Consider the following 16,055-nt stretch of genomic DNA (forward strand, 5'->3'; position numbering starts at 1 on the left):
TATATACGGGGTGTTGTAGATCTCGAACCAGTTTTTTACCCTACGAGAAAATTATCGATCTCACATCTGATTATCGACTTAGCAATACAGATCGGAAACGTGGATACATCGTGCGAGTTGCTGGATGCACTGAAAAAAAGGCGCATTTTTAATATTATTTAATAATTTTCACAATTCACAACGTCAAACGTGCCTGTTTTCGCGCTCAAATCAGCAGTTTGCACGATGTTATCCACGCATCCAATCTATATCGTTAAATCGACAATTAGGTGTATAATCAATAATTTTCTCATAGTTTAAAAAATATATACAGGTCCCAAAATAATCATCAATTTTCGCAATAGTTAACAAGATATTAATCATTAAAATTACCGAAAATTAGTCTTTAATAATCTTTTACTCAAATACTACAAATCAACTTTACAGAAAAACTACAAGAGACAAAAATTGTTTATTTTCTTCTTATAGAACTCTAAGAATTTTTTCAGAATTTTTTAATACCGTATTTTCTTATGTTGGTAAAAATAAAAAAATGTAGTACTAAAAAGTTGATAAAAAATTCTTAAAAAATTCTTTGAGCTCTATGAGAAGAAAATAAACAATTTTTGTCTTTTGCAGTTTTTCTGTAAAGTTGATAGTATTTGAATAAAAAATTATTGAGGACCAATTTTCGACAATTTTTAGTAATTAATATCTTGTTAACACCATTGCAAAAATTGCAAAATGGTAGAGGACTTTTTGATTAAGTTTAGTCCGTTCTATCTGCCTATGAAATATTTAGCGATTATTTTGGGACACCCTGTATATGGTATATTTCCAGTGTATTTATCTACGTATATAATACTGTACATACAATAAAAAATTTATTAAAATTTGTCTATGAACAATTTCATCCTCATAATGATTTAGGTTTTATAAAAGAATGAATATGAGTTATAAAATTACACATAGATTTATTGTAACAATGAATATGTATATTGATACAATTAAATATTAAAATGTTCCCCTTTTCCTCATTAAAACATTTTTTTAAATACATATAACGAATTCGATTATTTATCTAATGTACAGACTTTATATTAACTAATGAAATAATGCATTTGATCAGTAAAATTTTATACATATTTAGTGAACGTGTTTACTGAACACGTGTCTATGAACACGTTCATTAGAAGAACGAATTTTTTTAGGTATGCATCACACACACACACACACATTTACGTATAGTTTATCAAATTATTACATATCGTTAAGAATAAATTTTATCCGTAAACGAATTGGAGCGACTAGAATATTCTTCAAATTAACTCACCTCGCGAAGCATTTATCGAGGGTCAAGGTCCTTGACCGCGTCTCACTTTACCTGCTCAGGTAGAGCTTGGAACAGGTCCTTTAGTTGAATGCTTTGCTCCCTCAAGATGGTCGAAGCTTTCTCCTGACCACCTTCTCTCTTTCTCTGTGAGCCTCCGAAATATTTCGCTACCTGAACCCATAATTATCTTGTATTTACATTTTTATTGTGATAATGAAAATGTCTAATATAAGATTACTTAAAGGAGAAGATAGTTTATCTTTGTACAAAAGATAATTTACGATAATAAAATTATTCTTTTAACGCAGATAATTTACACGCACGATATTATATACTTATCGATGCAATATTACTTGCATTAACGCAACAAATTATTTAGAAATCATAAATGCTTTAATAATTATTTTGATTTACGTAATAATTATATATTAAATAGATACTTTTTTATTTGAGAAAAACGATTGAAAATTTGAAAATATACAAGTCCTGTTGAATAATTTTCATTATCGTTTTTTTATCTTATTTTTATTTTGAAACACTTAAATTTGTCTTTGATTTCTTATACTGCTTGTCAAGTTACATCCTATACATCATCAAAGTTCAGTGCCGCCACAAAGTAATTATACTCTCGTCGCAATTAATTACTTACTTTGTTTATGCCAGATTAAAATTCCAGCGAATTGAATTCTCTTCAAACGAATTTCTCGATTTCTTCAAAACTTTTTTCTTCAATTTCATTTTCAAAAATTTTTTTAAATTTTAAAACAAAAACGAGCCAATTGTAAATAATGGCAAACATATTGTTTTATTTGCGTCTCTCAATGACGCTCCGCACGAATATCAATATTCACTTCAACTCCTTATTGAAAGACGTTTTGTCGTAGACTGAATCCGCTCACGCTCGAGGAATCATAAGAGACTCGGACCAAAATTTCATAAGGTTTGAAAAAATGAGACAGAAAAATAACTGAAATAAGGTGGGTCGCATTGGAAGCATCTGATTGGTCTATCAGAGGTGGTACCTAGTTGGACACGGCTCAATTGAACATGAGCCACTCACAGCGTTTGAGACTACAAAGCTCCTAAGCACCGGTTGCTGTGATTGGTGGTGTTCAATCGAGCCGTGGTCAATCGGGATCACCCGATCTATCAGGAGACGCAGTAGCGACTCTCGTCAAGTATATTTTTGTAGTACATAATAATATAATACCATGTCTCATGAAAGAGACGCTACAGCGTATCCTTTACAGAAATAAACTCGCTTGTATAATTAAAAATTATTGTTTTGTTTAAACAAATTGATGTTATTAAAAAATGCATATATCTTTTCTGAACTTTTACTGCATCTTTTCTACACTTTTTCCGCATCTCTCTCGCATCCTTCTGGCATCTCTCTCACATCTTTCATATACCTTTTCTGCACTTTTTTTACAACAGTACCATATCTCTCTCACACCTTTCCCGTATTAATTTCGCATTTCTTCTGCACCTCTCCGCATCTGAGTCTTACTCAATTATAAGCTGATAGTTTTTAATTAAACTAGAAAATGATAATGAAATAACGATTTATTTCAAACAATATTCATTCATTTATAATTTAATGTTTAACAAAAGAGGATTGTACGAAACCGAAATTATATACTGGTATTTGTTAACTAAACTACAAATTAATAATCAACCGGAAGACATTAAAAATGTAAAAAAAAGGCATCAAGTATATTTTGCAATATCTTTACATAATCAAACAATTTTGTAAATATATGAAAATGATAACGAAAATAATATTATACTTAGAAAAAATTCATGAAATCTATCGGAAAAGACATTAAAAATGTAAAAAAAAGGCATCAAGTATATTTTGCAAAAAAAAGATACCAAAAATAATGCCATAAAAAAAGAATTGAAATCAAAATAATATTTCAAGTATCTCTATTTGAAAAGTCCCGTATTTATATATATTTTTTCTGGAAAAAGTACGTTTAAGAAACGTTTTATAGGAGCATTATAGAACGTTATAGAAATGTTTATTTTACTGATCAAGAAAATTTTCTTAAAATGTTAGGAAAAATATTCTATTGATAAACAATACTGTAAAATATGCTATATACCTTCAAATCTATATTATCAATATTCTGTAAAATATATTAACCATATTTTACAATATTGCTTATCGGAAGAACGACATACTAATTATGACGTACAAGTAATAAATAATATAATTATAATAAGTAATTTAAGAGACAGCTAGAGAGAGAGAGAGAGAGAGAATTGAGATTTATTGGCCATTACACGCACGCGCGCGCGCGCGCGCGCGCACACACACACACACACACACACACACACACATTTTTTTCATTGTATATATAGAAACGTTGTACTTACGTTACTAAATTATGATTTCAGAAACGTTTCTATTGATACAACGTTTTCTATTGGTTTCTTACGATTAAGAAACTATACATACGTTTATAATACGTATATGAAACCAACATGTGCTACCTGGGATATGTTTGATATTTGTCGAAAGTGAGAAAGCATTTAGTGCAGTCTAGTGTAGGAATAGAAAACAGACCATGAGATTCCGACGAGGATATATTCGGGGAAGGGATCGAGTACGGGGCCGTCATGAAAGGGCCTTTCTTATTTCCCTATCCCTTTTCAGACCCTATGAAATTTTTACCGGAGTCTCGTACGAACGCGGGAACAGCTGCTCAGGCAAATAAACTGGTGGTCCAAGGATATCGTGGGTCAACCTTCCAGAACCTTCCGCCGCTGGACCCACCATTATTTCTCTTGGTCGTTGCCTTGCTTTTATTCTCTTGTTGCCTCCCTTCTTGCCAAACATTCTTACCGTCGCATTCCTACCAGGTATCCAGCCGTGATTGTTCGCAAACGATATCTGAATCTCGAACGAGGATTCATCGTAGAAATGTCCGCATTGAAACACATAAGTTTTGTTCAGTCAATATCTTTTTAACAATGCTATTAGTTTTCATATTAACGGATACTGATTTACTTGAAATATCTAAATTCTATCGGCGTAACGTACTGGATGGACTTCTTCTTAAAATATAGTTTCTCCCAATAATATTTTAGTGTACTACTTCTTGTTTTTACATATATGTTTATACTGATACCGAGGCGTGTGTACGAGGATCGGTAGAGACAATACAAGTCACAAACTATTGACAAGACATTGCAATTAACATCGTATGTTGATTTAATAAGTGAGATGTGATCATCTGGAATATTCAACTCGGCTATAGAATATCGACGACAGTTTTAGTTGACTTTCGACGATCACAATTTATTGTATCAAAAAGAGAGGTATCCTATTGTCGGTTTTTCTTTGTGTTTCCTTATAACAAGCTAGATTCAAGGCTCATCAAGATAATAATTAAAGGAGCAAGATAAGTGCGAAACGATTACGAAAGCAACAAGAATGTCTTGAGGCAAAATTAATAATGATGAAAAACTTTGTGAATTGTATTGCTGACGATTTAGAGGGCACATCACGAGAAGAAATTAAAGCGCGTCTTGAAAAGTTGAACAACGCATACAATATATAAATTTTAAATAATTTCGCAACAACTGGCGGCACTGATCTCTGAAGAGGAATACCAGGAAAAGAACGAGAGGGAAGAGATAGATTTTGACGAGCGATACTTCACTTTGAGAGCATCATTATTACAATATATTAATAAACTTCAACCAATGTTTCGCGCATCATCGCTGGACAGCGAGGATCGATCCGGTAATAATCCGCTTGCACAAGTATTGGAGCAAGAAGATACACTGATGCAGTAATTATTATTGGATCCAACGAGATACATGGAACCAACGCGCTATTACGAGTACTAAAACAACACAGGCTCCTTTAATTAAAAAATTATCAGAACTATCTAATGAAATTAATGATACCTTATCACGAATATTGGAGCAATAGTTTCGATTACTGGAAGGCGTGAGCGTATGTGTGAGTGCGTTATGAGAGCCACAAGTAAAACTACCAGTCATAAAATTATCAACATTTGATGGGAGGCATTAAAGAATGGAAGAGATATTCCGATACAATCAAGAATTTAATAGATACACAATAGTGATTTGTTGAATGTACAGAAACATCAATATTTGATCGGATCATGAACCGGTCCAGCGGCAAATAATAGAATCGATTAAAATTTCGGATCAAACTATACAATCGCATGGGAATTGTTGAAGAAACGATACAAGGATGAATCGCTATTCGCAAGCGGCATATTCAGTGTTTATTTGAAATAATTATTATTTGAAATAATTTCGCAGATGCAGCGGAAATCCGTGGCAGATGCCATCCAGAATTTTGTGGACTACGTCTAGAAACACTTGCAAGTCCTACATTCCATAAAATCACCTATCGAATCATGGGGAAAATTTATTGTTCACTTGATTAAGAAACGTTTGAATATGGTCACGAAATGAAAGGAGCATATTGAAGAAAGAGAAGTCGTAACGACGAGCATTATAATAGATTTTTTTACAGCGTCGATGCCAGATATTGGAACAGGTATTCTTAAGTTAAAAGACACGAAGGATAATAAACCGAGACTCGACGATTGTAATGAAAATATTCGACAACAGTTCAGACGGGACGATGTTACTTGTGTCAAGGACGACATCTGATCCACGCATGTAAACAATTTTTGGAACTATCGCCCGAGAAAAGAACGCGAGAAGTCAAGCGGTTAAAGCTGTGCATTAGTTGTTTTCGAGATGATCACTTTGTGAAGAACTGAAAATTCGGTTTGTGGCGAGAATGTAGAGAGAAACACGGTACATTGTGTCATTTCACGAAGGAGGCAAATGGTCCGATTGCAGTTTTGAAAAAAGTCAATTGCAACGTCACAAGAATTAAAAGGAAGAACAATGCAATTTCAGTGACTGGTTTATCCTGGGTAAGATAAAGTAATGACGACAAGTTATCGAGTGGACCATTTGTGCGTCACATATCAAACAGGATCGAACGTAAGCAAATTCTAATGTCAACGGCTATTGTTAACGTCAAAATAGGTAGTGATTACAATTATCAATTGCGAGTTGTACTCGACAGCGAGCAAAATCAATTTTATGACATCTTGTAAACGCTTGCATTTAAATGATACTCATGAGTCAATAAATAGTTTGAATGATATGAATCGCATAAAGCATAGTTGTCAACTGCAAATAAGATCCTGTGTATCAATTTTCGAATTGGCATTATACCGTCTGGTTGTTCCGCCTGTAACTAAGGAATTGCTATCGTTTACGATAAGTTCGAGCATTGCAGAGATTTTTTCTAAATATCTGACATCTTTTCTCATCTATATCTTTCGATTTCTTGCCAGAAATTTTATATATGTAGGATATATATTTTTATCAGTTTTTTAAACTGTAAATATAGAGAGAGAGAGAGAGAGAGAGAGAGAGAGAGAGAGAGAGAAACAGAGACAGTTTACAGTTAAAAAGAGTGATAAAAAAAATTGAAAACATAGAATTTTTTCATGTGAAGTCTAAAATTTATTTTCAAAATATACATCAAGCACGGATGTACTATCGTTTATCTTTTTCTATTATTTGTCCGGCTGCAGTTGATGTGTCGCGACGCAAGTGCTCAAAGTCAATCAGATGTGTGCGTGTGATGTATTTCTTTTTCATATCTTTCCACATCGTGATAAACTTCATAAAAATGGAGTTATATATACTAACAAAGTTATAAAACTGTGATAAAAATACGATCGTCAAACCATTCTGACGATAGTATTTATAAACATAGGCCTGCGCAGTACGATGGTTCATAGAACAAAAAAGATTTCAATCATGCGTATGTTCAACAACTGTAAAAGTGGACATTCCCCAAAACAGAGGCTTCTATAGAAATATTTGGTTTCCTATCTGCCTTTATACACAAAAAGAATAATTTCGTCCAAAAGCGTTAACGTTGTAAGAATAGACATAGCCATAGTTGTCCATTCTATGACGAATTCGTGGTTGCCGCGTGCTAGCGTACTCTTAAAAAGGCTCCTATATCGGTCACATTACATATTTTAGTCGAGACGCTGGACTGTTGTACATTTAGATAATTTTATCGGCAGCAAAGTCTTTATTTGTACATCGAAAGTGAAATCAAGTGTGGCTGTACAAAACTCGTTACGTAAACGAACATAGAACATTGTAGAGTCCGACTGGGACTGAATTTACTTCTCTTTTCCAGGCGGCGTGAAGAGCATGAGCCGGGAGAGTGGTGCCGGAGCCGGCGGCGGGGTCGGTGTTGGCGGTGGCAACAACACGACGTACACACGATCGGTGATACCGCGCGAGCTGGCTCAGGACTTCGCGAGGCCGCCACGCCTCGATGTGCTTCTCGACATGCCGCCAGCCTCGCGAGAAACACAAGTCCATCACAGCTGGAACGCCGACGATCGTAGTCTAAATATTTTTGTCAAGGTATTGAGATTACAGAAATATCGATAGCTCTTTAAAAATCTTGAAAAATGTAAGAGTAAACACAAATATATATACAATTTTGTAACTATATAATTTATCCTTACTCGGACGTTTATCAGTTAAAGGATCCTGCATTAATTATATGGAAAAAAATGATTTCAGTCAAATTGGTTGAAACTGATATTTTGTAAACTTGTATTGATCAATAACCTCCGTAGTCACAGCCATTAAAAATGAACAAATTTTATTGTAGCATCATTTTAAAGTTATTATTTCGAATCTAATCGTACTTTCATCTACAATACCCTACAGGTATCTACAGTACACAGTTACTTTTTTTTAATTGTATGAGCATTGTAAATACGTATCTCGTGCCATAGCTTAGCGCCGAGACACTACCAGTGTCTCCAAATAATTACATACAGATTCGAAATAATAACTTTAAAATGATGCTACAATAAAATTTGTTCATTTTTAATGGCTGTGACTATGAAGGTTATTGATCAGCACAAGTTACAAAATATCAGTGTCCTTTATTAGGAAGAGTTAATGACTCAGTGTGCGTAGATGGGGAGTGATGATGTGGGTGTATGTATATGTGTATCTCTGTTGATGGCTCTTCCGTTAGTATGTTTGATATTATTACATATGGATACATATAGGGTTATGTCTAAATGCTTATATAGTTAAAATAATAAACTGTGTACTGTAGATAAAGATACTTTCAAATAGTGTTACAGCAAATCAATCCATTTTTAATAGTTGCGTGTATATGGAGACTTAATCAATATCTTATAAGCTATAAAATATCAACGTTTCAACCAATTTAACTGAAATTTTTTCCATATAAGTACGGGATTCTTTCTTGATAATTCTAGTTGTTGTAACTGTTTCAAAATTACATAAATATCAGTTTCCCTTAAATAATCACAAAAAGTGAAAATGTAGAGAAATTACGATTTTTGCTCTTTTTATCGTATAACTTATTCGAACTTAGACTATTAAAAAATTTATGGTTTTTTGATCAATACTATCTGATATGAATTCGTTTACTTTATCTATGTTACTTTACTATCACTTTATTAACGTTTTCAAGTAAGATGTAATTTAGATTAGAATTTTGACAAATCGAGTTTCTCATTAAACTGTTTTCGTTATTTTTCCTAGGAGGACGACAAGTTAACGTTTCATCGACATCCCGTAGCGCAAAGTACAGATTGCATACGAGGGAAAGTGGGATATACCAAGGGTATGCACGTATGGGAGCTTTATTGGAGCACGAGGCAACGAGGTACGCACGCCGTCGTAGGAGTAGCAACAGCAGATGCACCTTTACATAGTGTCGGCTACCAGAGTTTGGTAGGGAACAACGAGCTCAGTTGGGGTTGGGATCTTGGTAGAAATAAACTCTATCATGACTCAAGAAACAACACTGGTGTGACGTACCCAGCCCTCCTCAAGTCTGACGAAACGTTTATTGTTCCTGATAAATTTCTTGGTAAGTAATTCCTGTATAATTGCAATTGCACAATCGCGTAATTTTGAGAATTTATGAAATATCATATATTAATCAAAGATTTGAAAGGTGTATTAATCAAAGATTTCTTCAAATCAAGGTGTATCATTAAATAAATTAGAAATTTCTTTATGAGTATCTTAAACTTATCACAATTTCTCTTTACAGTCGTCCTTGATATGGACGAAGGCACGTTAGCGTTCGTAGTGGATGGTCAGTATCTTGGAGTAGCATTCAGAGGGCTTAAAGGAAGGAAATTGCATCCTATTGTGTCCGCCGTCTGGGGACATTGCGAGATCACGATGAAATATATCGGCGGACTTGATCGTAAGCGAATAATCATAATGATATTTTTAAAAATATGTAACATCATCTTGCGAAGATATTTATATCATAATAGACCATTTTTCTTGGTTCATTTTTTAAATATTTATTTAATGAATATTTATTAAATATTACGACAACGAGTGACTAAAACACATCTATCAAATTTTATTGCGCGGTCCTTCTTTTAATTAGATACTTATCTTTTCCACAGCCGAACCTCTGCCTCTCATGGATCTCTGTCGGAGAGTGATTCGACAGCGAATCGGTAAACATAGACTAGAAGACAAGATCAATGAGCTGAATCTACCGCAGACGATGAAGACTTATCTTCTATACCGGGACAGAAGGTAACCACTGAGTGAATCTCCTCAAGATGCCACGATTATGACTGCGAACATCACCGTGTTAGAACGTTGCCACTACGACTCACAGGCGACCGTCCGCTATCCTCTCACACGTCAAGAACAGCAACCCCTTAGCCGCGCATCTCCATTAATCAAGCGCACGATGTTGAACAGACTGACATGCGTCATACGCCGACGCGTCGAGACACGCCTAGTACTTCGAGAAGGCGCGCTAAGAGAACGATGCCGAAATACCGTATTGATAACGACTCGTGGCGCCCTTATTAAGACAAGTCACGATGACCGCAATCTTCGCAGACGTTATTGCCATCGCCGATAAGTTCAACTCGATGAAGGCAAAGTTAAGAGACAAGATGGAAAAAGGGGTTTTAACAAGATTTAGAAAAAACGTTTCTAAATTTAGTTTTTAATGTTGTTTTAAGTTGCTTATTGTTGTCCCTGTTTTACGTTTGTACTTCTATCTATAAAGATAGAGAATTATTATTTATTGATTATAGAAAGTTGTACCGAGAAGACCGATGATTTCGGTACTTACACATTCGTGTATATTATATGCATTTCTTTTAAATATTCGTTTTACTGACGATTCGTGTATATGACGAATAGTATTGTACCAGACGATGGCGATGAGGTACGACAATTTGCGCAATGTCGGAGACACATGGTTAGAGATGAAAGGCAAAAGATTATACGAAAACACGAAGAAATACAGCGCTTCGCAGTTGGCCAGTAAAAAAAAATTAGACTTAATCAAGCCTGGAGACTGTTACGGACGTGTCGCTTGCTTACAACGGTTGATCAATAGTGGATAGCTAACTCTTAATCCTGCCGGGAAAATGGTGAAACAAGAGGGAGAAGAAGCGAACGGAGGAAATCGAAGATACGAAGAAAGTTTTTACGTCGGCGAATAATTAAAATTGTCGACGAGGTCGTAATGGATCGCACAATTGTGGAACGATTAATTCAATTTAAAGTGTATAGTGATGGACATCGGGCAGCCACCTTCCAATAGACTCATTTTTCAAATATTTTCTAAGCATGCTAGATTTAATAAAGTATAGTGGTGTGTGCGTGTATCGTGGATGAATATAAAACAAAACAGAGACACGATGAAGGAGGCACGAAGGAGCAAGAGAATACAGTTAACCCTGCCATAATATTCTCTTTAGCAGTGTTCGAAAATATAGACTTTACAATTGCGAATTCTGCGGGGGAGAGACCGAGTGAAGAATGCAAAGATAAAAAGGGTAAGCATCTCAAACTCGCGCTGTGGTGAATCGAATAAAAGACGTCTAAGTAAACTAATAACGAAAAGCATGTTACTAAAATTAATTATCTACATCTAATTGATTTAAAGTGCTGTAATGACTTGCGAAAATAGTATGTATTTAACTAATGTTTAAGAGAAGCGAATGAATACACGGGCATTGGCACAAATTATTCCAAACGCGAATTAAAACTGTCATGGAGAACCGCTATGTAGCAAATCCGATAAAAGGGTGACGAGTAACGATGTCGACTACTCATCATAACGATTATCGGATTATCGATCGTAATAGTTACAATAACGACAATGACGACGATAAACAATGATGCTGATTATATCGGATGTGTAACTATTATACTATTAGCATGACAAATCTTACGACTGGGCTCTAGTATCTCTTTACTCTTACGTTTGTCGCTTAGGTTAAAGACTATGCCACCGTCAACGGCTATGTCGATTTGTATATAGATATATTGATAATATTGTACGACGACGTATACGTGTGTATTGTGGATGATGATTGTATCCGGAAACAGGCAGACCGAATGCGAGAATAATACCATCTTCATCGTTTCATACAAACAAAGCAATCATCTCGCGTCGTCAGATCTCCGTTTCGGTATATCTTACTTTCTGACGCACGGGCTTAATGCGGTTTTAAAATCACTTCGATTGTTAATCGCTATGATGTCATTGCACCACCGGTTTAAGCTCGTCCGAGATTCGGATCGTATCGCGTCTTCCAAATTATCGTCAATCGTTCGTAGCGTTTATCTGACCATTCTAACTCTCATTGAACGTAATAAATCGCATTTGCTCTCATATCTGTGTGACGATTACGTTTCTTCTTGGTGCAATTTCCCGTGATGACCTGTTTGAATGAACCCAGTGTTCGCATGCTGGACATTCTAACAATCATCACAAAGCGTTTAGAGAGATAGCCAGTCTCATGTCATACCTGCAACATTTTCAAAAGCACGATCTCGCACTCGGGAGCTTTTGATCGTACAGCTTTGGTCATTTTCAATACCCGGGAGCGTGATCTATTAGCGACATTGCTTTCGCTATCTTTCATATCGTGGAATTCGTAGGGAAAGTGCGCGAATCTGTGACGCGAACAGATCGAATGATAAACGGACGGATGCGAAGACGACTCTTTGCGAGAAACGTATCATCTCTCCATCGACACGTCGTCGTCGAAGATAATTCTGTCATATGGTGGAAACTGGGAATGAGATAGAAAGAGAAATGTGCTGCGAGATTGGCGAAGAGGACTTCTGCGCAGAAAGGAAGTCGTCCTCGTTGTTTTTACTGTACAGTAGCAGCGGATAATTTACTTTGTCATCTTTTATTCGGCGCCTGTGCATGAAGGCAAAACGTCGAAACAGTCCTCTCTAGCAGGAGGACTTTGCAGTTTGCATACCGCGATAGAAAAAAAAAATACGATTCTAAGTACGTGTACGAGGGAACACTACGTACCCGAAGACGCGCATTAAGCGTTCACGATTCAATGTACATTCATTCATGTCGTTCATATATCGTTATACACGTGCGAGAAAACCGAGAACACTAGTACACGCGCGCGCGCACACCCTCAGAAAGGAAGGTTTTTTTCCGCAACTATACTTATTGCTACCCGTTGAACCGATACTGTTTTATATGAATTATTGCCTATAGGAACGCATGTCACGAGCCGAGCATGAAAGAGGACAAATAGGATGAAAATATTGTACAAAATTATTATTAATGATCAATATTAATATTATTACTATATCGATCCCAATAGTTTAATTAATTACTCGGTCGTCGTTATCGTGTTAGTCAGGTATTTACAAATATTACGATATAATTGTGGTTTCAGTTTTTATACGATAGGGAGAAATGTATGCGGTCGATCGATTTAACAATTGAACATAACAGAGAATTTGTTTTCGAATATCTTTATCACTATTCTTTTTCGAAGACTAAAAATTTTTATGATTTAAATTGATTTCACGTTATTTAAAGTGACGGCTTGTTTCGAGCATAGCAGTGAAATAAAAGAAATAAAATGAAAAGAATTAAATATATTCTAAACTGTTTTATTTTGATATTGACATTTATATATCAAAAAAGTAAATTACTAATAAGAAGATAGAGTAATTTGGTCTTTTTGATCAGTCTTAATTAAAAATTTAATTTCCGATGATAAAATTCTTATTACATATATTACTTTTCATTTATATATTTTTAATCATATTTATGGTAAAATTAATAATATACATTATTATAAAGTATGTAGCATATGATGCAGCAATTAAACTTTATTTTGAAATATTTATAATTAATTTTAAAATAAAACAGATTTATTATCTACTTAATGTAAAGATATATATGTTTAAGTTGTTTATTCATCAATTAAAGTTCAATATTGTTATAAATTTGAATTTATTTATTGATATCTGTACGTATATTACCTTTTATTACAGATATCAATACACGTTTTTATAAAAAGAAAACAATCCTTTCATTATTTTTTCAAAATAATTACTATACCTAAAAATGTAAAAGTATAAAGAAAAAGATATCAAATAATATGCACAATTTAATTTTATTATATGACTATTCAATCCAATGTTATTAGAATGTCATAAAATACGGAATGAAAGACCAAAAAATTAAATTATATTTAAACTCAATATAACTCATATATATATCTGGATTGAATTATATCTCAATTTAAAAAATCGGTAAAGTCAGCTATCGTATAATTCATAATTTTATGATTTCACAGTACATTTTTTTATGGAACTTATACGGGTATATATTTTATTTTATATTTTTACAAGTAAGCTTTTTACTCCTGAAACTGAAAAGGAGCTGAAAAGATAGTTGGACTATCCCGATTTTTATTTTACATCGATCGATCGCATACAACGATAAGCACAGGCAAGCTAGCTTTTAATAATAAAACCGCGATAGCGAGTCCAATTCGTTCACATGCGCCGCGGAAAGTGTTCCAACAAAATTCGCGTGGCTGTTGCAAGGATTAATTTCCGTGAACTGCCTGCCCACCTGCCCTTGCAAACTACGTTGCCTCGACAAATGTGTCTAATTTATTAATGAAATGTGTAATGGGACGATAATTAGCGAGTTTAATTAGTTTAATTGAATGCTAGTACTCTAAAAAGAGGAGGAAGTATGTGTAAGAAAGAGAGCGAGAACACGTTAGTATGTTTGTATGCGCGTGATGCGCGTTGAATGTATACTGCATGCATACGTGAATGTTGTGAATACTTATTCATGACTTATTTTTTCTTCCGCTTTTTCGTTCGCAAATTGTTATCGCTTGATTTTGAATTTTATCAAAGTGTCGTATTAGTCGTGGTCCAGAAATAAATTTCGGTTTTCTCATGATAATAGCTGAACAATTGCTCTGTAGAATACATTATTGTTTGATAATATGTAATAACATCTAATATTAGCTACAGGAATAAACATGAAAAGAAAAGATTTTCGTAGGAATTGTTTCTTGTACAACTATCTACGTGAATGAAATAGTGCTGAAACTGCATACGAGTTCAACATTCGATCAAGAATTAATTATTCAATGCATAATTTGGCTATATTGCAAAATTTTCACATTAGTTATAAAAGCCATAAAATTGTGTTTTAATGAATTAAGAATTATTTTATCCCAAGATAACTATTTTTCAAAGCAGAATAAAATAACCCTTCAGAATTTTAAAAACATTTAAATACTATAATATATTATAAACTATGATATATGTATATTAGAGCCCAAGAAATTATAAGATTAAAATATGCCTTAAAAATTACAATATTTTCAGAAATATGTTATCTTAAATATTAAATTTATGATGATTCCACTGTGTTTAAAAATTTATATATTCGTGAATAATAGAAACCTCTTTTTATTGTTTTTTGAATAAATTTTGTTTTATAGAAAATTAAAATTTTAGAAAAATTAAAAAAATAATTTGTTATCGTTTCATATACATATCATAGCCCATGTATTTATTTTTGTATCGATCGAAGCAAGGAAATTTTATCATTTTCAAACACAATTCAGGTGGAATTTTATCAATTTAATGCATCTTCTTCTAATATTAAAAAATTGAAATAAAAAATTGAAACTTATTTATAGGAAAAGATAAAATAATAAGATCAAAACATATTCTTTACACACAGATCGAAAGTATAACTTTCTATCTATGTATTATAAAACATATTTTGATTGTAAAGTCTCATATTTTTTATTTATTTCCTATTAAAATTTGTTAAATTATAATTACATAAACCATGCATATCTTATATGCAGTGTAAGAATATTATGTTTCGATATTTTTGCAATTTGCTTTTATTGCAAATAAATAATTTTTAATCGATATTTTATAACTAATAAATCTCAATTTATATCTATTAATAAAAATAAAATATAGATATGTTGACTAGCTAAGTATAATTAAAAAACTTTATTAAATAGAATGAGATATACATTTTTTAGTAATTAAATAAATAAATAAATATTAGTGTTAAGACAAGATTGACGATCACAGTCGAGAAAACGAAATTACGTGTATAAAATTGTATAAATAATGATAATATTATACGTAATATTTGATATACATTTAGAAATATAAACGTACAAAATTATAAATTTTAAAATTATACATATATGTATATAGACACTATTTTTAATTTAATTATTATACTATAATTATTATTACAGTATTTAATTGAAAAGTTTTTGTGTTATTTACGATTTTTTGTTATCTATTTTATAGATACATTGACAAAAAAATA

General features: G+C 33.2%; 1 protein-coding gene across 3 annotated transcripts in view; it reads left to right on the forward strand.

The window, feature by feature from the left end:
* Window positions 1-13,274, forward strand: part of LOC108759585 (protein gustavus) — a 72,846-nt gene extending 59,572 nt beyond the window's left edge. For 2 of the 3 annotated variants that reach the window (XM_018505086.1, XM_018505084.1), the window contains 4 exons: window positions 7,542-7,774; window positions 8,942-9,272; window positions 9,459-9,617; window positions 9,829-9,968. In XM_018505086.1, coding sequence (XP_018360588.1) covers window positions 7,542-7,774; window positions 8,942-9,272; window positions 9,459-9,617; window positions 9,829-9,968 — 863 coding nt within the window. Of the gene's footprint in view, window positions 1-7,541; window positions 7,775-8,941; window positions 9,273-9,458; window positions 9,618-9,828 lie in introns of all 3 variants that reach the window. The other variant, XM_018505085.1, reaches the window with a different exon arrangement.
* Window positions 13,275-16,055: the final 2,781 nt, after the last annotated feature.

Source organism: Trachymyrmex cornetzi, unplaced genomic scaffold (assembly GCF_001594075.2).
Source record: "Trachymyrmex cornetzi isolate Tcor2-1 unplaced genomic scaffold, Tcor1.1 scaffold195, whole genome shotgun sequence".
Taxonomy (NCBI): Eukaryota; Metazoa; Arthropoda; class Insecta; order Hymenoptera; family Formicidae; genus Trachymyrmex; species Trachymyrmex cornetzi.